This window comes from Lepisosteus oculatus, chromosome 7 (genome assembly GCF_040954835.1).
Source record: "Lepisosteus oculatus isolate fLepOcu1 chromosome 7, fLepOcu1.hap2, whole genome shotgun sequence".
NCBI classification, from domain to species: Eukaryota; Metazoa; Chordata; class Actinopteri; order Semionotiformes; family Lepisosteidae; genus Lepisosteus; species Lepisosteus oculatus.
This window is the reverse complement of record NC_090702.1, coordinates 26303116-26327787: the sequence shown is the minus strand read 5'-3', so window position 1 is coordinate 26327787 and position 24672 is coordinate 26303116. Positions and strand designations below refer to the sequence as shown.

At 40.6% G+C, this 24672-nt stretch overlaps 1 protein-coding gene across 1 annotated transcript; it reads left to right on the top strand.

Annotated features, from left to right (window-relative positions):
• Positions 1–2406: 2406 nt before the first annotated feature.
• Positions 2407–23816, top strand: xpot (exportin, tRNA (nuclear export receptor for tRNAs)). Its single transcript, XM_006633638.3, has 25 exons — positions 2407–2581; positions 4009–4145; positions 5372–5454; positions 6235–6291; positions 8038–8107; positions 8854–9072; positions 9385–9569; positions 10052–10220; positions 11093–11329; positions 12065–12103; positions 12398–12460; positions 13504–13628; positions 14585–14729; positions 14847–14966; positions 15396–15490; positions 15927–15996; positions 16573–16814; positions 17635–17920; positions 18785–18974; positions 19635–19751; positions 20232–20347; positions 20582–20629; positions 21311–21382; positions 22265–22321; positions 22973–23816. Exons 2-25 carry the CDS (start codon positions 4086–4088, stop codon positions 22997–22999), a joined length of 2892 nt encoding a protein of 963 aa, XP_006633701.1. The 5' UTR covers positions 2407–2581; positions 4009–4085; the 3' UTR covers positions 23000–23816.
• Positions 23817–24672: the final 856 nt, after the last annotated feature.

The following is a 24672-nucleotide window of genomic DNA, read 5'->3' as shown; positions in this document are numbered from 1 at the left end:
TAGTTATTAATCTCCTGCATAGCACCTTTTTTTCTGACAATTGATTTCATTGCCAGCAACTACTGCTGCACGCTGTATTGTTGTGCATTTGATAAATAAACTTTGATTTGAATGGGACTTGAGTATAAGCATTTATATGGGGTATGTGTGAAAACAACATTAATATTGCTGTTCATTTTGGGATGTATACTGTATCTACAGTAGAGGTGTATTGACTGCTCCAGGTAGGTCTGTAATTCTATTCAAATCAGACATAATGACTCATTATACCAGAACTCATCCCGGTTTCTAAGGTGTTAAGTGATCAGAGAGCACACGACTTCCCCCTGGATGGGACGCCTCTCCATTGCAGAACCAGCCTCCAGCAATGCTGGTTCTCATTTATATGGGAATTTATGTTGTACTGTACCTCACTCAAGGTATACCAGCAGTGTCCACAGCAGGGAATCGTACCCATTTCCCACCAGTCATGACTCCATAGAGTTACCCACTACATTACGCTGCCCTGATTAATCATAACAGCCTAAAAAATGCACAGGATACTTTCATTATAATTCATTATAAGACAATGACCCATGAAAGGTCTACATACACATACCTAATATTTATTATAGCAACCATACGTTTTAGAAGTTGTTAGTCATGACAGTTTTAGTCCCAAAACAATCATGATAGTTCACTTTATTAGCTGGTGCACAGATAACAGCTTTAGCAAGGCTGGCCAACCTGAGTCCAGCAGGATCTTATAGGCCATCCAGAAATGATCAGGTCTTCAAAACGTGGCAACATTTCAGGAATGATCAGTAGTGATCATTGAGAGATAAAGTGGGCTGGTCTTTATTCTAAATTATCTCTGACCCCCCTTAACTGAACTAAGCACCTCCTTATGTGAGAACATAGCCACTATATATAATTGTATAGCTTTAGTCCAGTTTTATTTTCTCCACATTGGTGACATGAAATATAAAACTGATTATATTACTAGGTACACTATACATGTACCTAGTAGAGGTTTTTGAAACTTCTACACTCCTTCCCAGTATTCTAAAGGCTCTGGGATTCTTTGAAACCCCAGAACAAAACTGCATTGGAAATAAGATGCACTTGTGCCAGCAGGCTGGAAACACCTCTTCCCTGTCTGGTGGACATTCTGTTCAACGCTGCTTAAATTAAACCACATGTTATTTCTTGTCTTTTCTGATATTTAATAATTCTGTTTTTTTATTATAGTCTGTTATCTGATATAAACATGGTAAGTCATATTAGTATCATTGTGAATATCGTTTTAAAAGCTTTTATTTAACAAGACAGAGCAATTGCAAACAAAATTAATTTACAGTGACAACCTGGAGAGCACCCATTGATACACATTTAAGTGGATTATTTCACTCAAGGGTACAACAACAGTGTGTCACCTGGAATAAACCCATAACCTTCTAATCTGGAGTACTAAATGCTACTCCACACTGCTGTCCTACACACAATAACCCATAACTCCCCCTTAATATACTCCCCTATTGGTTTTTATTCCACCTGAGCACTCAAATACATGAACGCAAATAATCTTAATAATAGGTTTATATTTGTTAACGCTTTGTTCTGAATTCCTAAATGAGAACTTGCTTTTGTGCTTCATAACTGAAGATATCCAAACCTCAAGTAGAAAACAAACACCTGCAAAAGTTCCAACGAAGCACATTGTTAGTTGGTTCAGTGAGGGGTTAGTTAAACATCTATTTTCAACAAAGCACTTATCCCTTAGCCTTTACTGCAAGTATATAGTGCAAAACACAACTGCTCCAACATCCAGTGAGACAGCAGTCCATCGAGTCACTGGAAGAGTTACTGCTTATATTATTATAGTCAGGCCTTATCAGCGTGTGGTGGTTCCTAAGGGAGGAAACCTGTGAGCCATTCATAACCTCACACTATTACAGTGACAAACCTGCTAACTCCAAACAGATACCCCTTAGGCTAGAATCAGAAAATCCCCCAATATAACCTTTATTGACATTTAAGAAACTGATTACAGTAATGTTGTGACTTTTAATCTACTTGCACCCAACGCTCTTGATGATAACTCATAGTGAAACCAGGAGTTTTATCTACTCAGGGGATTTTATTTTTGATCGGTTAACATTTTAAAATGTAGTGATAAATCATATACTGCACTTCGATAGTTTAATATTGTTTTTTTCCCAAACAGACATAAATGTAGCCGCGCGGTTAGCCGCGCCCTTCAATACAATGTGTCTCAACCAATAACGGGGCTGTTTAAAAATACATTTGTAGGAAGAGACAAGTAATACGCAAAAAAAATGCTTTCAACGTCTCGAGGCTCTAGTCCCCGGTATTGCGCCTGCCTTTCAACAACATGCACCAGCAGCGAGAAGGAATCTCTTCCTGTGGTCGTGACCCAGAGCAAGGTTTGCGTCTCTGATTTCCGTCCGCATTGAGCCGACACGCAGCACAAAACCATTCAACGCCGTTCACAGTGCTCACCGTGTAAAGCCCAGATTGTTACGGATTCAGCTTGCTTGGAGTCAATAAAAAGGGACGATGAAATAAAACCATCAGAAAGGTAATTTATGGTTTCCGTTTTGATTCATTTGTAACCGCTCTAGGAGCGTAAGGCCGCCTTTAAAACTTTGCTTCAGTGTTTTTTCCCCCTTTCCTGCACTGGCACAGGATAGGCGTGCTGATGTACTTGCCGTGCGGGAGACCAGAGCCGATGGGACTGGGCTGTGCTGGATGAGACAGTTCGCAGTTCACGTTGTTAAATACAATGTGTAGTTTCATCACGGGATCTAACATTTTGTTTAATAAAAAAACTAAGAGCGCATGCGACATGTTCATCTAAATTGCTTTTAAGAGTCGTTTACATCACAACCTCATCATATGAAAAGTTGCGAGGAGTGGCGATACTTGTATTTGGTCAAATACCGTAGAGATTGTTAGTTAAACAAGCAACAAAGTACCTGTGTGCCACCAGGATCAATTTGTGATTGCCTGTGAAACATATGTAATCGAATTGTTTGTTTCATGAGAGCTTAGGTCTGAAAGAGCTTGATTTTTAACTAGGTTAGCAATGTGTATCACATGTTCATATGCTCGGAAACGTGTTTGTAGAACTATGAATTACTCCAGAAAAGCAGAAAGTTTGCTTATTTATTGAACTAGGACTTTTCAGCCGTTTTCAGAAATACCTTTTTAAAAAGGGCATCCAGTTTAGCCAGAATTAGATAGAAGTTTGTAATTGTTGAAATAATACGTTGATGAACTGTATTGTAAAATGTTAGTTTAAAAACTTCCGGAGAGTAGATATTGCCAGTTACATTGCGTGACAGGATGGTTTAATTTTCACAGTTGAAATATGGTGAAAACCTCACATCTTTTTCTGGGGACCCCAAGAACAGTCTTTGAAGACCCATACATTCCCGGCACCCTGTTTGAATGCCACTGTATGAGGCTGAATATATAGAACGTTTGGATGCTCTTGTATTTTAAATAACATTTAAAACAAGTAGCATTAAAATTCAATTCTCTTGCTGTTTTATTTGTAACATACATGCAGTAACATAGATAAGTATTAAATCATGTTATCAGGTAGTTCAGCATGCAAAATATGTCATTTCTAATCTGACACAATGTTGTTTAAAAAAATCCCAATGTTTTTTTTTACTATTCCATGGTATGTAGCAGAGATCTCTGTGGACTTGAACAGTATTTTATAAAGTGTGAATTTAAATGCTGAATATTTTGGACTAATAGCTTAATTGTGAAGATGTTTCCTTTGCTGCATTTATAATGAATTTGTTAAATTAAGGTTTAGTGATCAGATACACAGGTCCCTGTGTGGTTTGGAGAGAAAACCTTTAATATTTTAAAGCTGGTAGCTCTTGCAGTGTGTCCACTACCCTTCTTGTCACTGTGCGTTTCTGCTGAGGTAAGCTGTGTCACTATTCATGCAAATACCATCTTTCATGCTCGTGTGCCTTTTGTTCGCAGATGTGTGTGTCCCACATGCGGGGAGAAGGGAGCAAACCTAAAGTGGAAAATAGGTACCCAGTAGATCTGTCGCTATAATGGATGAGCAAGCTCTTTTGGGGCTGAACGCAAATGCAGATGCCAGCTATAGACAGAGGGTAAGGAAAGTACCCAGGCTAGAATACTTGTGTACTATGATTCTGCAAAAAAAGTTAGTGTTCATTGTATTGGCAAAACACGTTTTTTAGAATGTGAGTAAAGGAAGATAACTTTGCAAAATAATTCATTAGGAGCTGACAGTATACTGAAAAATTAAATGATTAAAATCAAATATTTGTTTTTGTATAAATTAAGCAGGTGTGATTGCATGTTAATGGCCATGTTGTTTTCTTGTTGCACCTGTTAACAGCAGCAACATTTGGGCCTTCTGTCCATTTTCCATTATCTACAGTCTGCAGAATTTCCCAGTGGCTTCAGAATTTCAATCTAAATCTTAATTTAGAGTGCTTCAGTGATACCCAAAGTCTTGCAGTGTCCAAATAAAATCAATATTAATAGTGGTGGCTTCTGAAGTGGTTCAGCAAATAAAGATGGATTTCCCCAACCGAAGCCATGAAGTCAGCAGCAGAATTGTGTGGAAAAGCCCCAGTCAAGCAAGTCGTTAAAAGTAAAGAAGCCAATTAGTCTTAAGTAAAGAGTATAGTTGGAACAAATACCAAGGCCACACAGTTGCCCAGTATCAGAGCTGCGAATCATTGGTTTAAAACTAATGAAGTGAAAGAACGTAATGACTCTGATCTGCACTCTGAGTGACATGGTACAAATTTAATTTCATACAGTGAACTCCAGGCTAGGCTGATTTTTGTCCTAATTAGCTGAATATTCAGTAACACAGACTGCCAGATAATATTCATTCAGGACTGCATGATCCCCTTTAAACTCTAGCTTTTTGCTTGGGTAATGAAATTTTTTTTTAAATAAAAACTAAAGACATCTTTTCTCATGCACTGTTCTTGATTAGGCTGCAATTGCAGGGCCAGTGTGTTGTAGTGGACACATCCTTTTACTCTTGTCTTTGCTTTACTAATCTTGACGTTTATTTTTAAAAGAATAGTCATTACTAATTGTTTTTCATGTTGTGTTTGTGTGTGTTTAAGCAGTGTGATTACCCTGTGATTATTTGTGATACCTTGTTCACGGTAAAGATTTCCTAGAATGTGAAGTCACATGAGCTTGTGACTCATAAATAGGAAGGAAGAATCGAAACCTTTGAAAAGACACCTAGGCTCTTGTAAGGTGATAGTTGTTAACTCAGGTAATGTACATAGACGAGAGCTGAACCAGCCGCTCCACGCAGTTTGGTGATTGACTGACTCTCTTCCAGGCCTCGGCTTATTTTGAACAGCTGAAACAGTCTCAAGATGCTTGGCAGGTGTGTGCCGAGGCCTTAGCCAAAGGGATTTACAGGTACGTTATGAGATAAACTGCTCTGCCCTTTTGTACAGAGTTAACAGCAGATTGTAATTTTTCTAATTGCTAAGTGACAAATTAATCCAAAACATGCTGACAGCTGTCCAGCGCTTTCAATTCCAAGGAATTTTCAAAGGAATTTCAATTCCTTTTGTTCCGTGCGATACGTCATCGGCATAACTCTTGTTGGAGTTGATGGTTGTGAGTTGTGGATGAGAGTTGCAGAGCCGCTATAGTACACACATCTTCAGTGATGAATTGGGGCTTTTGGTTATTTTGTGGGGCCTCCAATCCCTAAATCCTTATTATTAATTTTTTGTGATTACATGCTTAGGTTTTCCTTGCTTTGCACAACTGGGAATTTCACTGCAGCTATATGAATGAAGTGTCTTGGTCAAGCATACAACAGCAGTGCCCAGGATTTGAACCCACGGCCTGCGAATTCTGAGTCCAGAGCCCTAATGTTTACTCTGCAGTATTGCCTGTCCTCCTGCCTCAACTATCTTCTCAGGCATTACGCTTGTTTCTTTCTTTTGTATGGAATTGTCTTCTATGTGTTTGGCTTAAAAATGTATCAAATTATATAGGACTTGATCCTTTCCTTCAGCTGAAATTCAGGTTTTCATGCCTTTGCTTTCATGTCATCCTCCTTCTTTTTGAACTTTGATGCCTTTCTTGTAGTTTCAACTGTGTGGAAGTTCTTGTAAGAGTGAGACATGTTTTTCCATTGTACCAAATCCTACTTTAATGTGCTGTTCTTTTTTTTTTCCCCCTCAGCGATGACCACGTGAAGTTCTTCTGTTTTCAAGTGCTGGAACATCAGATCAAGTTCAGGTAGGATCACAAAATTTGACCTGTTTTTTTTTTCTTGGTGGTTTTAAGAAATGTTTGTGTTAACAGGACATTAAATATAATTTGTTTCACATCAATGGAGAAAAGTGGACAGATGTTTATCCAAAAACTTAATTCAAACATCTTGCACATTTTCCTTCTTAGATTCTGGTTGAGAAAAAAACAAGGCTAATTAAGCGTGTTGCTGGTATCACTTCAGTGTAGTGGATATAAGAACATTTAGTTGATTTACGTGGCACTTTTCATCCAAATTGATTTCAAGTGGGGAGACATGGTGATGCAGTGGTTAGCATTACAATACTGCAGCCTTGGGTTCAGTTCCAGACCTGGGGTGCCATCTGTAAGGACTTTGTAAGGTCTCCCTATCTTTGCGTGAGTTTCCTTCACGTGCTCTGGCTTCCTTCCACAGTCCAAAAGCATACTGGTGGGTTAAATGGCCCCATTGTGAGTGCCTGCTGGTCTCTGTCTGTGCCTCTCTGGCCTGTGGTGGACTGGTATCGTATCCAGGGTGTATCCTGCCTTGCGCCTGTTCCTGCCTGAATAGGCTCCAGCTCCCCAACAAATATAAGTGGGATCCAACTTCATCTGACTGAAGCGAAGCTCCTGCCTTATGCTCCAGCATCCTGGTGGAAGAGTGAGAAAACGCTTCACCAGTTGAATTAAGGTGGACAATTGAGATGAGATTGTGGAAGTCCAGGCTGAAATTTATCCAGGGTGCTGGGATTAACACCCCTAGTCTTACACACTGCTCTACAGACTCTTTTAAAGACCAAGTATATCGTTGTGATGTCAGTCATGATTTTGGTTTAACATCTCATCTGAAGGAGAGCACCTCTTGCAGAACAGTATCCCTGGTCACCATAATGGGGCATTGGTTTGCAAATTCTGGTCTCGAAGCAAGAGTGCCACCTACTGGTCCACCAACCCCATTTACAGCAGCAACCTGGTTTTCCTTGCAGGCAGACCTCCCATCCCAGTACTGGCGAGGCTCAGCCCTGCTTAGCTTCTGAGCTTCTGAGATCTGATGAAATCAGGCTGCCAGTTTTTAAAGATGCTATCATAACACAGCTTGAGCCGTCTTAATTTTATTTACAGTTTTTATAGACCACAGACAGCAGGCAATGAAATAAACATCACTTTATTTAGTAAATTTTCAGTGTTTTGTTGGGAAGGTGACACATTAATTTTAAGGTTGTCAAAAGCCTGGTTTTATCAGTGCAATAACGCACATGTTGATGTTGATTTCTTTGTGTCTTGAGGTCTGTTTCCCTAATCCTGTTTTTTCCAATATGCTATGCTTCTGACTGTTCCGTTTTCCATATTTACACAGTGTAATAAGCTATATCTGTATACCTTTAAGTGACATTAAGCAAGTGTGAAATTCCATTTTATGTACAAATTGGGCTTAGTTTGCACGTGAAAAATTTTAGACTGCTTCGTCATCTTTGTTACTTGCTATTGATATATGTCAAGTAATTTAGATATTTGTGAAAAAACTTCAGCTACATTTGTGAGCCAACTTTTTAGCATTAGATATGTTTCAAAGCTTTGAATGTGGTGCATAAATCAGTGTTTTGTAAATAAGTCAATTCTTATTCCATTTCTGATGAAGGTTTCTGAAGTTATTTGTTTGATAATGCCTTTTTTTAAACATTTTCATGATTGTATGAAAGTGATTTTATGAAATAAAGGACTGTCAATTAACGGTTGGTGTTTTTTTATTTCTAGATATGCTGTCCTTAGCGCTGCACAGCATCAGCTTATTAGAGAAACCCTAGTGAAATGGCTACAGTCCCAGGTAAGTTGTCTTGTGTCTTTGCACAGATCTGTGGTAGATTGAAATTTTGATAACTTGAAATAATGACTACTCCTTATTTTCCCATTTGTTTTTCTCTGTTACAAAGAACAGGAAGCTTTGATTTTTAGGAAAACTTTGCCAGGGCATAGTGACTGATAAATACCTAACTTATAAATAGATTTTTCTATACCAAATAAGAAAAAATATAAGCAAAGTGGTTAAAAGATTATCTGTTGCTAGAGCTTAAATACCTTTTCCTTATAAGTGAAGGAATCTGCAACCCTTTTGTGTGGTAAAAAGTACAAAAATGTTTTTGTGCTCGCAAAATTCAAAAATTACTATATTGGGGGTTGGCTGAGATAAAGCTCTGTAATACCTGGGAGACCAGAGTCAACTCCCTGGGCCTCAGGAGGTGCTGCTAACTGGGTTGTTGTGGAGAAATGAAGCCTGGTGTATTCCTCAGCCCCAGGGAGCTCCACTGACCCAGTTTGTACACTCATGTCCCCAGGCATGGCCGCTGGCAGTGTCCCACGGGGTCGCTAAGGCTCTCTGCCGTACGTTTCAAGGGTCTTTTTCTTTGTTTATTCAACAGCATGTGTTCAAACTGAAGAGTGTCGATTTTTTTTTTTCTAACCAAACCTTGTGAGTTGTTGACTATTCAGTCTCTCCTGACGCGCCATGTGTTTACTTCCTAGTGTTGGTAATCCATCATAAACTCCTGTCTGCTCTGGAAACTTTTTTTCTAGCTCATAAACGCCCAGCCTGAAAAGGTCTTCATCCGCAACAAGGCCGCCCAGGTGTTTGCCCTGATGTTTGTGACGGAGTATCTCACCAAGTGGCCCAAGTTCTTCTTTGACATCCTCACGGTTGTGGGCCTGAACCCTCGGGGGCTGGACTTGTACCTGAGGATGCTAATGGCGATCGACGAGGAAGTAGTGGACAGAGATATTGCTCATACTCCCGAGGTAACATTTTAAAGGACTTGCAAGGTTATGCAATTATTTATTCTAAAACAACGGCCTGGGGTTCTTTCCCTTTCGTGCTGGTTAATGTCTGCATCCCATTTCCCACGTAGGACTTCAGTTTATTCCTCAGATCATTTATGGATATGGAATTACTCTAGACAACTCTTTAATTCTGATATATAACACTCTTAGTGAAACTGAATGGAGGATTTCAGCATATTTGCCTTGACTAATAAGTGTAGTGAACACTTTGGATAATTCTCTGAAGAACAGTTCTTTGGGGAAGATGAGTTTATTCTGAGTTCTTTGCAGGAGACCCGCAGAAACACTCTTATTAAAGACACCATGAGGGAGCAGTGCATTCCCAACCTGGTGGAGTCATGGTTCCAGATCCTGCAGACATATCAGCACACTAACTCCGAGCTGACCTGCCAGTGCCTGGAAGTAGTTGGTGCTTACGTTTCATGGATAGACCTCAGCCTCATTGCCAATGACAGGTATGGATGCCACTCCTTCCTGCGTTTGTATGCTTTTTGCGAACATTTTTGTTGCTTGCTGTGCAAAGGCCTGACAAGGCCTACCTAATTTTTTCCCATCGAGAATGACACCAGGAGATTCCTTGTGTATTTTCTTCTTGTTTAATCACATCACCTGAAGAACTGGATATTTCATGGGTTCCTGTTGCTGTTGAGCAGTGACAGTGATGCAGGTCACCATTATAGCAATATCAGCAATACTGTTTCCACAACAACAGTGAAGCCCTGAAAAATCGCTTATATGTAAGCAGTAGTGCTCCTTGGGATACATCTTCATTGAGCCTGTGCTAGAATTGCCTCTATTACAGCCTATTCCTACTCTAACTCCTTTCTTCGCAATACCTCCCCAGCGCTAAGCAAGGTATTACTGTATATCTCTTTAGAATCTGATTATGAGACCATGTCCAGGAAGGCCTCTTGAAGCCTGTGTCTTTGAATTGCAGGTTTGTGAACATGCTGCTGGGCCATATGTCAGTGGAGGTGCTTCGAGAGGAGGCCTGCGACTGTCTGTTTGAGATAGTCAATAAGGGCATGGACCCTGTTGACAAGACCAAGCTGGTGGAATCTCTCTGTCAAGTTCTTCAGTCAGCTGGCTTCTTCAATATTGAACAAGTACGAGGTCGTTCTTTTCATAATGCAGTCAGTGACTGTCCCGCCCTTTGTGTTTTAATTCTACACAGGAAAGAAATGATGGTCTTGGGAGTTAATGTTGAGTTTGGTTCCAAGTGTAAAAGTTTTTTTTTTTGTCATGCTGGGACACAAAAGGAGTCAGGCAAACCAGGACTTCATCATTGTACCCTTAGAGGCAGTTTTAATATTTGATCATATTGAACCTAAGTGGGAAGGACCAAGTAATGTGACTAAAAAACTAATCAAGACTGTTCAATTAACATGTCAAACATTTTCTCAGCATACGCTCATTTTTGATGGAATGTAGCAAAAAATAATATTTTGTGTTTAAAGTTGCACCCTGACTTGTCTGCTAAATTGGGGATAATTTGTATGGCCCCACTAAATCTGCTAGTCGTCAGCTTGACTGTACAGTGATTCATTTAAAACATACAATTGAACATTTAACTTCTTTAGCAGTTTGGTGTAAATGGCACTTTACTGATAAAGAGTGATCAGTGTTTGTGTGAGTCAAGATTTTGTATTACGATCATATTACAATGTAACTTACAGTTACCACCGACCAAGGTTCGCATTTGCGACTGGTGCTCTATTCAAGATATTGTTTTTCACATAACTTTCACTCTGAGCTGGCCTCTGGGGTACCGCTAGGGATGTTAACCTGCACTTGTTTTGGCAGGAAAAAAGTGAGTCGGTGAGATGTTCATCTGTGGGCCACGCAAGTGGTCACTGCGTCGCTGACAGCTTTTTTTGCAGAGAAGTAACATCTTTGGCTGTGCCACATGTGAACCACGCTGGAGTGAAATAAAAACAGAGGTCAAAAACGCAGCTCTTTAGAGTTTGACCTTTTGCAGGAGGAAGACGTGGACTTTTTGGCCAAATTCTCCAAACTGGTCAATGGAATGGGGCAGTCACTTATTGTTAGCTGGACGAAGCTTGTGAAAACCGGAGACATAAAGAACGCCCAGGACACCCTCCAAGCCTTGGAGGCCAAGTTTCCCCTGATGCTGCAGTTACTCATTCACGAAGACGATGACATCTCCTCCAACATTGTGGGTTTCTGTTACGACTACCTGCACATTTTGAAACAGGTGGGCAGTTCGAGAACCTCTGGGTTACAGTTACATTACTGCAACTGACAGAGCAAACGTCAAAATTCGATCGCATTTTCTCACAGTTTATTCAGCAAATGGACTGTTTTTAAAATGGTACTGATGAGGAAGATTACAGGGGAGAGATTTGACCTTTGAGTGTCCATAAAAAAATTTCCCTCAGAGGACAATAAAAATCTTATCTTTTCCATTCATTTGATTTCGTTTGGCAAAAAAGTTTACAAAACTATTAGTTATGTTACTAAGTACTTGCATGCCATATTTCTAACACTTTTGATGGAAATTCTTTCTTTCATAAGAATGAAAAAGGGTGTGCTTAGATGACTTTTTCATGCTAGTAATAATTATGCCTTCCTGTGGATTCATTATACATCTTCACAGTGGAGTCGCTTTGGCTAAAAATGTTAGAAATAATAGCAATACAAGAGCTGTCTATGAGCAAAATTTTCTAGACTGTGAATTTTCTAAATACATGAAAACCTTCTTGTGAAGTACTCCCTTCAGTATAATTTGATCTAAAATGTTTAATTAAAAATAAAAAGACAATTAGTGTTATCTGTAATTATCTGTATATTAAACATTTAGCGCATTTTCTTCTTAGATTCATGTTTTCAGTAAAATTTGTATAACTGAACCATGGGCAGTAATTGAACTAACACTGTTGTGTGACCTAAATTTGATTACTTCTATTAATTTCTTTTCTTCTTGATGTAGCTACCACTTCTGACAGACCAGCAGAAAGCCAGTGTTGAGGTAAGGTGTGTCTAATTATAGAGGGAATTCATTGTACTGTCCTGCATTGTTAATACATTGTCTGCACTTCAACAGATTTCTTACTTTCAAACCTCTGTATTCTAAAGCATAGCTGTAAAGTTAGAATATTAAGTGTTTTTGAAATTGGAGTGAATAAAATAGGTGTAAGCTAGAAAATACTAAATGATTCTCTTTGAGGTTTGCTTGTTAGGGATTTCTTAACATGTCGAGTATTGTGTTTTAGCAGTTGAAATCTTTTGGATGCATTTTTCACAAGTATAATTATTTCAACAGGCTATCATGCTTGCTGTCATGAAGAAACTGACCTATGATGATGAATATAATTTTGAAAATGAGGTAACCTACTTAGCCATGTTTTTAAATTTGAGTGTTTTCTATTTGTATTCTAAATATTTTCCTTTATGGACTGTTGCCTTGGTGCTCTTCAAAACAAACTCCACCTTGTGAGCCTAACCAGGTTGGAAACACGAGATACTTTAGATAATCCAACAAGAGCCTTGCTTTAATCAACTTGAAACATTGTCCAGTACATTACAGGTTACTCTTACGAATTTAATGGAGGGGGGGGAGCATGGCAGATGAATTGGGATAAGCATACAGTTCTGCTTGCGAATTATATATTTGAATAAAATTCTTAGAACTCTACAAAGTCCCAAGTGAGTTAGGGAACATTGTAATTCGCACAGTAGTAGGCTGTCAAATGGTTCCTTTCTATCGGAGTAGTGCATAGTGACATCAGAGCTGTATGTCACTGATTCTTTCTCAGTAAATTTACACTTTACACCAGTGCTGGAGCTTGTGGTAGATTTAGAACACTGTCACTTGACTGTGTGATTATGTTGTGTAAAGGGTGGAGATGGGCTCAGACAGTGCTTCATAGTCTTCTGTCCTGTGGTGACGCACTCCTACTCTTAGTGTAGGAAAAGGGGCAGAGGTCAGTTGAATATACTAATGGTTTATTACTGGTTAATGAGTTCCCTGAGTGCAGAACTGTTGAAAGGCCTGTTTAATTTTGTTTTTCAAAATTGTATTCCTATTTTGATTTTAAATAATACGGTGCTGAGATATAGGGATAATTGTGTTGGGTTTAAAGAGCTCCAGGGTGTTTAGATGTTTTTTAGGAAAATATTTTGAAAAATGTAGGTTGTGCTTTGAAAGCGCAAATTTATTTTGAGTTTAGCAATGAGTAGTGATATGAATTCAACGTTTAATCTCTGAGATGTTAAAACATGAAGTTCCCATGAACATATTGTACATAAGATACTGCTTCTTAGTTCCTTTTAAGAGTTTGTGATAGGCTCTGTTCCTTGCCCTTGCGGATATTTTCCTGTGAAAGACGGGGCTGATGTTATGCTGTCCCTCTCTGTGTGGGCCTTCAGGGGGAAGACGAGGCAATGTTTGTGGAGTACAGGAAGCAGCTGAAACTGCTGCTGGACAGACTGGCCCAGGTGTCGCCTGAGCTGCTTCTCGAGGCTGTCCGGCGAGTCTTCAACACTACGATGCAGTACGTTCTGTAAGATCGCTGAAATGGGATGCTTAGTCAAGTCAAGGTGTACACCCGTTCATGGAAAACCTATCCAGTACAATACTTTAATTCAGCTTTGCTCCAGAAGTGTACCTCCTTTGGAATGTTTTTGTGAAAACTACTCACACCGCACTATATCCAGTTCCCAGTTCTAATTTTGTCTTTTGTCAGCTGACTCACTGGTGTCTAAAGCCATAGCAAATTTCAACAACTCGGTCTTCTGCGCATTGAAAAAGGTTGAAGTTCCCACACTGAATTCTCTCACTTTCAATTCAAGAAGCTTTATTGGCATGACCAATGAATAAATTAGTGCTGCTAAAGCATATACAATTAACATAAGATCTGCCAACATTTACAATATAGACACGTCATTATACATTTACATACAAACATATGGAGCATTATTGAGAGACAGCCTCACTGTTCTTTATACTGGGCTGCCAGTTCAACCGAGTTCCCTCCCCCCTTTGCTAGTACGACTGGGAGTTGTTTGATTCTGGCAGGTGTGGGAATTCTAGGATTAGATTTGTAAATTTGGGGAAGAATGTTTACCTAATCCCAGAATATTTGTCACAGTGAATCTATTACACTCTCACTCTGCTTTTCGCTTGTTACATTCATTTTATTGCTTTGATTGAATACGGTACATTTCCTCCCTTCTTTGTCTTTTTGAGTGAATGGATATGTTTTGTAGCAGTAATAAAGCTACTCAGAAAAACCACAATGCATCTGGCTAGAGAGCTGCCACTCAGCGAATCCAAAACTACAAGGATTTAGAGATATCGAATATTACCAGACCATGTCCCGGGATGTCCAGTGGTCATTGAAGAAGGGATTGTAATAGCCAGATAACACAGCAGTTACTGTAATGTGGCGGTCACTATTCCGAATCCTGAATGCCCTGACCCAGCACAGTGTTCGGTGTTGTCTCGCAGGAGCTGGCAAGGCACCCCTTTCATGGAAGTGGAGGTGGCCATACGGCTGCTGTATATGTTGGGGGAGGCCCTGCCTGCCTCCCATGGTGCACACTTCTCCGGCGACGTTGCGAAAGCCAGTGCATTGCAGGACATGATGAGAACGGTAAGCCTCAAAACGGCTTTTGCTTTGTGTATTTGCTGGCATGGATTAAAATTCTGCTGAATTTTCCCATTTACCATTTCCCACTGTCACTGCTTGTTCTGTCCTGCTTTGTTCTAGCTTGTCACGTGTGGAGTAAGTGAATACCAGCACACTTCTGTGACGCTGGAATTCTTCGAAACGGTGGTGCGCTATGACAAGTTTTTCACCGTGGAACCCCAGCACATTCCAAACGTATTGGTGAGTCGCTCGTGTCGCCTCAACACTGAAGGTTTGTTTTTCAGTTTACCACATTGCCACATTGAAGAGCGAGAATCCGTTAAGCCCTCTCAAGAACAAAATGGTGTAAATCTGTTAGAAGTTCATTGTAATGGTGTGTGGTTTCATACCGTAGCTAATTTTGTTTCCCTGAAAAGGGATTGTGAAGAAAGCAGGAGCAGCTACAATGTTGTAAATCACCTCTGACATACCGAGTGTTAAACAGTCTCTCTTCAGAGTATGGATTGCACAGGAGCAAGTAAACGGTTTCGAATTATCTTGAGTTGCAATGTGCTGCAGTAAGCAGTTCATTCTCTTGAAAATTGTTTTTTTTTTTATTCTGACAAGGTACACACTTTTCCCCACCAATGATAGAAGGTTGACTTGCTTTTTCTTGCTCTTTCCTCTCAGATGGCGTTTTTAGACCATCGAGGCTTGAGGCACAGCAGCCCCAAAGTGAGAAGCAGGGTGTCCTATCTCTTCTCCAGATATGTGAAGTCTCTGAAGTACGTGTAGTGCGCAACGCTCAAGAACTGACATGCCGAGACACAGGCTGACAGTCCAAGTAACAGTGTTGACAGAAGGCAATGAAAGAAAGCAGTTTTGGGCCTGTCAGCATAATATCCGTCATATTTATAAACAAAATTGATTAAAACATAGAACACAATGTCCACAGCACTTAAACCTCCGAGTTTAATAACTGTATAAACAACAAACCAAAACTGATGCACATTTAATTCATCTACATCCATCCTTATTCATTTGATTTGTAGCTACTGTTTTTTCTGAAGTTAGTTAATTTGCTTCCCACTGCTGAAAAGGAAATAAATGGTAAAATCCCTCAAAACATGACATTTTGGTTTGGCGTTCAGTTTCAGAATGTGCATACTGAATCTTTCACTTCTCATTAAACGACTAACATGGTTAAATATCTTCCTTTAGCAAGCATATGAATGCCTTTATTGAGGACATCTTAAATAGGATGCAAGACCTCTTGGAACTCTCTCCCCCTGTAAGTATTTGCCCTTTTCTTGCTGTGTTGCCTGTAGTGGATCAGGCAAGATGAGTTACTTCGTTTTGGGCATTTCAGCAAAAAACTTGTTTTGAGCTAAGTTCCAAAGGGCAGGATGTCTCTGCATTTGCTGGGTGCACAAACGGCAAAGGCTCTGTAAAGCTGGTCTGGTCTGAACACCTCTTTGCCCACTAGCCTACAGTGCCTCTGCCGGTATTGCTTAATTTTCCTGAAAATGCACATTTTAAGATAAGCAAGTAAGTTCATCAAGTCAGGATAACTTGATGTATTATTTTTATGAGAACTAGTATTACGTACAATACACACAGAGGTGCCACATTTGCACACTGTATGAGCTCATTTTCTCCTAATCTCCTGCTAATCAATCTCAAGGAAGGAGGAAAGAAAACTTAGAAAATAAAGTGTGAGAGGAAAGCAATATCCTCAGTGGTCATTGTGCTAAAAAGGATGGACATCCTATTAAATAATTATTAGGCAGATGGCGATACTCTCAGATGAGTCTCCTGACATATTCTGAAGACTGATTTCAGCAATCGACCATTTTTGTTTTTCCAGGAGAATGGCTTCCAGGCATTACTGACCAGCGATGACCAGCTGTTCATCTTTGAGGCAGCAGGGGTGCTGATTGTGAACAGCGAATACCCAGCTGAGCGCAAGCAGGTGTTGATGAAGAACCTGTTGACCCCACTGATGGAGAAATTCAAAATCCTGCTGGAGAAGCTGCTGATGGAGCAAGAGAATGAGGAGAGGCAAGCAGCCCTGGCAGACTGTTTGAACCACGCAGTGGGTTTTGCCAGGTATGGACACCGTGTCGTTGAATACTACTGCGGGCACAAATGTGGAATTTTTGTTTCCGGATATTCATTTAACATCCAGATTATTTCTTCACTTGTTCGTAAAACTGCCTTTATCCTAAGGAGAGAAATATTCAAGTAGAGCGAGTACGTTGCTGCAATTTTAGCAAAATCAAAGGTTCACGTAGAGTAGAAATTCCTGTGTTCACATAAAAATAACCCTTTTTTTTGGGCCTCTGACTAGTTTATCAATACTCATAGTACAGATTGATCTTTATGGCCCAGACCGCAGTCATGCAGTTGGACCTGAACTCCTGTGGTGGCAGATCACAGCTGCTAGACCAGTGCAGGGAACGGATGGGTGTTAGCCAGCCAAGAGTCTCTCAACGTAACGGCAACTGCTGCAGGGCACCTGCAGGCCAGCAGTGAGGTCAAAGAGAGATGCCGAGCTCCTCCAGTCCTGATAACTGTCCAGTCGGGCACTGTTGTGGAGGTTGCTGTGTGTCAAAATATACACATGTAGAAGAAGCCTGCCTGCAGTTTCTCTTACTCTCCATATGGATAGACCTTCCAGTACTTTGTTGCCATAACTAGTTCCATGGAATTTGGTTCACTGAGTTTGTTCAATTAAAGACATACAATACAAATATAAAAAAAGCTGGTAATAGACAGAATCCAACCCACACATTCACACACCATCCTAAACACACTCCAGTAAGCATATAAACAAACTAATAAAAGGTGTGGGGGGCAGGGTAACACTTGAAAGATCTGGCGATTCCAAGTGGAAGAAAACCCCAGCTTTGCAAACCTGCCGTTGCAGCCGGACCAGCAAGGCCTTCAGCAACAAGCAGACGGTGAAGCAGTGTGGCTGCTCGGAGGTGTACCGCGAGTGTCTGCAGACCTTCGTGCCGGTGCTCAGCTGCCCCGTGCAGAAAGAGGTGCTGCGCGGCGGGGTCCGCACCTTCCTGCACAGGATGATCATCTGCCTGGAGGAGGAGGTGCTGCCTTTCATCCCCACGGCCTCCGAGCACATGCTCAAAGACTGCGAGGCCAAGGACCTCCAGGAGTTCATCCCGCTCATCAACCAGATCACCGCCAAGTTCAAGGTACGGGCCGTGTCCCGCCACAATGCAGCTGGAGCTGCCTCTAGCGACCCGCTCGCAGTTCACAGCTCAACATGGACCCAGTCAGAGAAATTGTGGTCCGTATCACTTTAGACACTACCGTTCCTTTCTCTGTTGTTAATAGAGAGCTGGAAAGCGATGGGAGCATTCCAATTATAGATAAATGCCTCGATTAGACGTGGTTCAACTGATGACAAGAAATGAAGGACACAGGGCTCTCAACTTAGATCAGCTGGAAAGCAAAGGAACTGAAGTGCGGTCAAAACACAGACAAGACTGTATCTCCAACTACCACATCAGATGTGGTAAATGCACGACTTGCGTTTGGCACAGCAAAAACCACGTCTTGTGAAATTGCACTCCAGGCTGTGCTTTTCACTGGCCTTAAGTCTAATGGGCAGAGATAGAGATCTGATGTGAAGTTGCTCCATAGTAGGTGTTTTTGAAGGTTTTTAGGGCAAACGTTGAGGCTGTGTAAAGGATTAAATGGGTGCGGCTGAGCTGACATCTCGTGACGTGGTTCTGGCATGAACGCCCGAGGAGCCGCATGCGACTTTGATACAGTGCTCCCAATTAAAAGAGCAGGTATTAATGATGAGAGCTGTCGGGGAAGAGTGGCAGAGCGGAGTTTCTCATCTGGGGGGCCCTCTGGTGGTGACTAGCGGATTAGGGGAGGTGAATCTTTTTCGTCGCTTTCGTCACTTCAGCTGGCTGGCCACTCGTATCTTTAAAATATCTTTAAAGCCTCTCCGTGGAGAAGCATTGTTTTCTCAAAGAAAATGCTCTTGCCTCAGTGAGGCTGCAGCCTGGGTTTCATAGTGAGAACCACGCTCGTTCTTCTCCCAGGCGCAGGTTTCCCCGTTCCTGCAGCAGGTGTTCATGCCCCTCGTCCAGGCGATATTCGAGGTGCTGGCTCGGCCGGCCGAGGAGAACGACCAGACGGCCGCTATGGAGAAGCAGATGCTGAGGAGGAGCTACTTCGCCTTCATACAGACGATTGCCAGCTGCGGGATGAACGAGGTCATGGGGAACCAGGGTAAGGAGAAGAACGGCGATGTCTCTGCGAGCTGCACGTGGCTTCTCCCAGACCGGAAACTTGAGATGCTGAAGCTGCTCCCTCTTCTTCAACTGAGGAGCGGGAGACAGAGCTGCGCACATTCAGATATATTCAGCGGCGCCCTGGGTCTGCCTCCAGAAAAGCTGCTGAAGTTTTCTATCCCTTTTTATAAGCTATAGCCTCATGATGTACGTGACAGGTGGGCTTGTTTCAGGCTCAGGTGGTTTTCATTCTGTTTTTTGAAGTTGATCCCTTCTTCTCTACCAACCTTGTGAGGAGCAAGCTTTTTACCTAGTTAGTTCCTACTTATGTACTTAAACAGACTTTTTGGCCCATTTCAAAGACTGATGCAGAGCTGCATAAATAACATATTCCAGTTATTATTCCACACATTCCACAGGACAATTAAACACACTATCACGTTGAATGTGTGACAGAATATCTGTCCCACCCATTGTTATTGTTCCCAGACCTTCAGACAAATAACAATATCCATAGAATCCAAGTGTTCCATAGAATTTTGCCATAAATGATTTTACCAAATTGAAGGTTTGGGTTTGTCCGGCTTTCCACTCTCTCCTGCACAGCATGTTTCTTGAAAGCTCAGCACTCTGTTTCATCTCTCTCTGTTCTTCACAGGAGCTGAAAACATCGAGCGCGTCCTGTTCACCATCATTCAAGGAGCAGTGGACTTCCCGGACCCCGTTGCGCAGAAAACCTGCTTCGTCATCTTGTCGAAGCTGGTGGAGCTTTGGGGCAAGTTGTGCTTTTTCAGGCTGGGATATTTATGTTGAATTTTACATTTGAGAAAAAAACGGTCAACAGTGAAAACAAATAGGAAGGATCACAAAGCTCAGAAAAGAACAGAACCAATCCCTTGTACATAAAATTAGTTTTTTTTAGTAAGAGTACCTTATTAAGCTCTTAGTAGGCCTGCATGACTGTGACATCCCTATAGAAACCATTGTTTTTGCATCAGATGGGTAGTTACCATACCATTATGGGTCAGGGTTATTTATATTGCATCTGTAAGAGATTCTGAGGGGGGAAAAAGCTTAAAAGCTGAAGTCTATTTTAAATGAGAGATTCGTAATCTATTCTGCTTTAAGCGTGATAGGTTTTGGAAGTTATAACAGGTATAATCATTTCAAGCTGCAGAAGAGTAACCCTGCTGTTGCCTGAGTTAAAAAGTGTAACTAATAATGCCGATTGGATTTTTGTTTTTGTCATCGACAGGAGGGAAGGATGGGTTGGTGGGATTCGTGGATTTCATCTACAAGCACATTGTTCCTGCGTGCTTCCTGGCACCGATGAAGCCAACCTTCGATCTGTCCGACGCGCAAACCGTTTTGGTATGTTCAGTAGTTCTCTCGGGCACTCATACCTGTGTGCTAGCTTCTGCCTCGTTTGAAACTCAAATGTCAGAAATACTGTTATATACTGTGTATAGCAATCTTCATCTTCTAAATGCATATTTAAGAATATCTCTCTTCTAAACAAACATTTATAGTGACATAAGCAATTGAACAGCGATTTATAAACAATCTATTGAAATGTGAACTTAAACATTTTATATTTGCTTTCAGGCTTTGTCAGAATGTGCTTTGACACTGAAAATGATTCATCTCAAAAGGGTAAGATTCATTTTCTGTGAGTTTAGTTGGAGACTTGGTATTGTTTAAAATTCTGTCAAGGAATTGTCAAGTGACTTGTTTCCCTCATGGAATTGGACATAATCTTCAACTCCGGTCTTTAATGAAAGAAGCTATTTGTTTATATATTTTATGTAAACAAATGAAATACCAGCATTACCAGCTTTCAGCCTGATTCAGTCACATTAGAGAAGCTAATCAAGGCTGGGCCTGCTCAGTACAGGGATAGGAGACCTCTGGGCTGCTTCTATAAGTGGTGTAGATGGAACGCTATGTGCTGTTCTTCCCTCTAGATCGCAATTTCTAAACAAACAAATTTCCAATATAGAGAATAGTGGGATTTTTGAGTTCCCTTCTTCTGGATGAGTTATTACTGATTATTAGTATAAATATCTAATTTCACTGTTCATAAAAGTAGGGGTGTTAACCCCAACTGTCTGGCTAAATTCTTTTGTACAGTTTGGCTTTTTAAAATTTCCCTCTTAATTTAATTGGTGAAACAGTCTCTCGCTTCTCCACCCCTGCTGTAGAGACGCTGCAGCCATGTGTCACCCAGGTGGGACACTTCAGTGGTGGATGAAGTGGGTCCTCTTTTACATGTGAAGTGCTTTGTGGCTTTGGCAAGTAAAGTGCTGTACAAACTTTATTATTTTTAATTTACAGGGACCAGAATTTATTCAGTATCTACAGCAAGAATATCTCCCTTCACTACAAGTAGCCCCTGAGATCATACAGGTAATGATCTTGTTAACAATGTTACCTTTTCATATATGTTTTCTATGTACTAATGAATGTGAAATAAGCATCGCATTTTGTTTAATTTAGAAAACAAATCCTAGTTACATCCAGTGAGTGTATCAGCAGTTATTGTTCACCGTTGTCAGCAGGCAGTTTGCAGATGTGGTTAAACATCTTGTCACACAAGCTTAGTCCATGATATAAAAGGAATGCAGGGCTTTCATCCATGGTCATATGTGTTTTGTGAACTAAGCAAGCCTGTAGTGTAAACAGCAAGAACAAGCTATCCAGGTTCAGCTAATCACGAACAGTAGTGGTTTATCCACGTGAGGGAGTGGATGATTCTCCCAGAATCCCAGAATGCACACCCGATTCATCTGAGTCCAGTCTATCACAGAGCAATTTGGGAAAACAACAGTGTCAAAGAGCCAGCTAAAGGCATGTTGTTGGAAATTGGGAGGATATGAGAGCACATGGAAAAGCCCCACAAGAGGACACATTTTGACTAGAATTCCAAGTGTGGAGTTGAACTCAACCTTGGAGCTGTTAGCCTGCACTGCTCATCACCGGTTTGTTTCAAACACAACGCGTTAGGGAGTGCATGATTAAAAACTCCCACCTCCGACTTGCTTTCTGCTAGTCTACAAGAATTAGCTACGTTTCCAAAACTGGAACTTCCCAGTCTAGACAACCTTTTTACACTGTCTTACAGAATATCTTTAAATTAATGTACATTCATTTTTGAGCATGAAGCATGTAGCAAATATAATACTAGTGATACAATTACAGGAAATAAGGATTTTTGCTTCTCTCAAATTGCATTCTTTTTCTTATGCATTAAGATGTCTGCAGCTCTAATATCTTATTCTTTCCTTCTAGGAATTTTGTCAAGTGCTTCAACAGACTGATTCGAAAGTGTTTAAGAATTATGTAAAGGTAATTACCCCATTTGTTTTAGGAAAATGGACAAAATAAACCCACTGTGAGTGATGTGCTCTTCCAAACTCAGGCTCTTCAGAGTTAATTCTCTAGCGTACAATTCAGACAGATGCCCTGAGATTGAGTCCACAGCTGTTGAATTATTAAAGCTAAATATTCTGGTTCTTCCTCCTTTAGTGCTTTCTGTTAGACCTTGGTAGTTCTGATAAGACAACAGAATTGTCCATGATGGGTGTGTTTTTGAAAGAGAACAATCAAGGCCTTGTTTGGTAAAATGTTTGCACCACATGTAATATATTCTTTGTGGCAGGGTTCTTGGTGACCCGCCCAGAAAATAGTGAAAAACGATATAGCTTGTATTTATTGTCAATAATTCGAATTCTTGTTCTGACCTCAGAAGCAGATACAGTGCCAAATAATATATTGAGAATGTTCCATATCCTTACCATATTGTACCAACGTTTTAAAAGAATCATGGTGCATTTTTTTGCTAGATACCAACATCTTATTTTAACCTTTATTAAGCATTTTGAGAGTGCACCATGAAAAGGCATCTGTAATACATCAATGACCAGCAACGTGTAGAGGAGGTGGAGCTGCAGGAGACAGGAGGACTAATGTCTTTCAATTCTCTTTCCTCATTCACAGGTGTTCTTTCAACGGGCCAGACTTTAAAGTGGAGGCTTACAGAGTGAGACCCAGAGAATCGCTGAAGGGAGGGAAAGAATGGGTTAACGGTGCCATGTTAAAAACCGGAGTCTTAGCATAGGAGCTGCTTCTGCACTTAACCGTTTGCATAATTAAACCCAGCCTTTCTGTCTGAAGTGGAACCGGTGCAGACAAGGCAAGACTGCACTGGGCAGGCTGCTGTCCCTTATAGGCCGAGGCCTGCTTGACCCCCCCGCTGTCACAGCAACAGAGTCGACAGGCCTGGTATTAAATTCCATTTACCTCATGAGAATGGAACTGTAAAAACTATTAACGATACTAAAAGAAGAAAAAACATCCAATGGTTAAGTCAAGTAACTTAATCCAAATCAAAGCATATACATATAAAAAGAACATTTGAACATTTAAAGGTTCATTTTATGTTTAAGACTGATGAATATTAAATGAAATTAATAGATTGGCTTAAGCTAAGACTTTAGACCTCTTGAAATTGTTTTGCAGGCGTGTACATTATAAGGGAAGGAGAAAGAGGTCTACTTTATTTTTTTTATAAGATAACTTGATTTTATGTACTGAAATGGACACTTTTTGTTAAAGAGTTTAGTAATGATAAATTAAGCTATAACTGCTTATAGCTGTGGCTTATTGTGTGTTGCCTTACATGTGTAACTGTTGTGTTGTCCGCCCAGTAACGTGCATGTCCTGATCACAGTGCATATTGTCAGGTGACACTGAGAAATGAACTTATCCTTTTCTGAAACCTTAGGTAATTACTGGTAAATTATCTGAATTTATTTTGGCTGAATAAACCAATAGAGACTTGTCTGTGGCATTATGTATGCTGTTATATATCTTCACGTTGTAAGGATAATGAAATGTATTCTACCGAGATTCCACTTTGGGTTCCCAACTGTATGTGGAGATTGCTTTTTGGAGATTGCCCCTGTGATGTTTTCCTCTGTACAGAATGAAAAACCACCAACATGTAATCGACACTTCTACCAGTGCATCTTTTGACAAAGCCAACATGCAGAGGAACTGGTCTGAGTTTGGAGCTGCAATGCATAAAATGCCATGTTGTGAGAGATTTAATGATCATTATTTAGTGCTATTATTGAATTGTCAGAGGGTGAGGTATCTGCAGGTATAGAAGCATCACTTGTGAGATATTGTGGCAACTGCAGAAATGGGCATTTCAGCTACATTGGATAATTCCTAAGCAGGCCATTTTTTTAAGTTTGGGTCAGTCTGAAAGTATTAATCACAGGACATTCTAGCAGAAAAGACTGACAAACAGCTGCTGTTTTTGCATGAGCATGAGCTACACCAAATGTGGTAACTTTCTTTGATAAAGGACAGATGAGAAATTTGTCCGAATGTGACGTGCAGATTAAAGTTCTTAGGCTTAGACACAGCAGTGGACAATATCTGCCCACGAAGTCTTCTGTGGCTCATTGAAGGCAGCCTGCATCTCTGCTAGTGGATTACTTAGGTCAATGGATGTAATGAGCAGTTTTGCGCTGGTATTGCCAGTGAAGACTGGAGACAAGATGAAGACAAGCATGCAGCCGATATGCTAATTTATTTTGTTTAAATGGATTTTCGCTTTAGAATTTATTTAATTCCTGGGATTTCAGAAGTTGGAACACAGTAGAGCTCTAAACAACCACTAAACAAGA

What these genes read in the sequence shown, in the direction of transcription:
- xpot (XM_006633638.3), top strand. Translation starts at nt 4,086, where the DNA reads ATGGATGAGCAAGCTCTTTTGGGGCTGAACGCAAATGCAGATGCCAGC. An exon ending in ATGCCAGCTATAGACAGAGG is followed by an intron (nt 4,146 to 5,371) that starts GTAAGGAAAGTA and finishes ACTCTCTTCCAG; the next exon opens with GCCTCGGCTTATTTTGAACA. An exon ending in ATATTGCTCATACTCCCGAG is followed by an intron (nt 9,073 to 9,384) that starts GTAACATTTTAA and finishes AGTTCTTTGCAG; the next exon opens with GAGACCCGCAGAAACACTCT.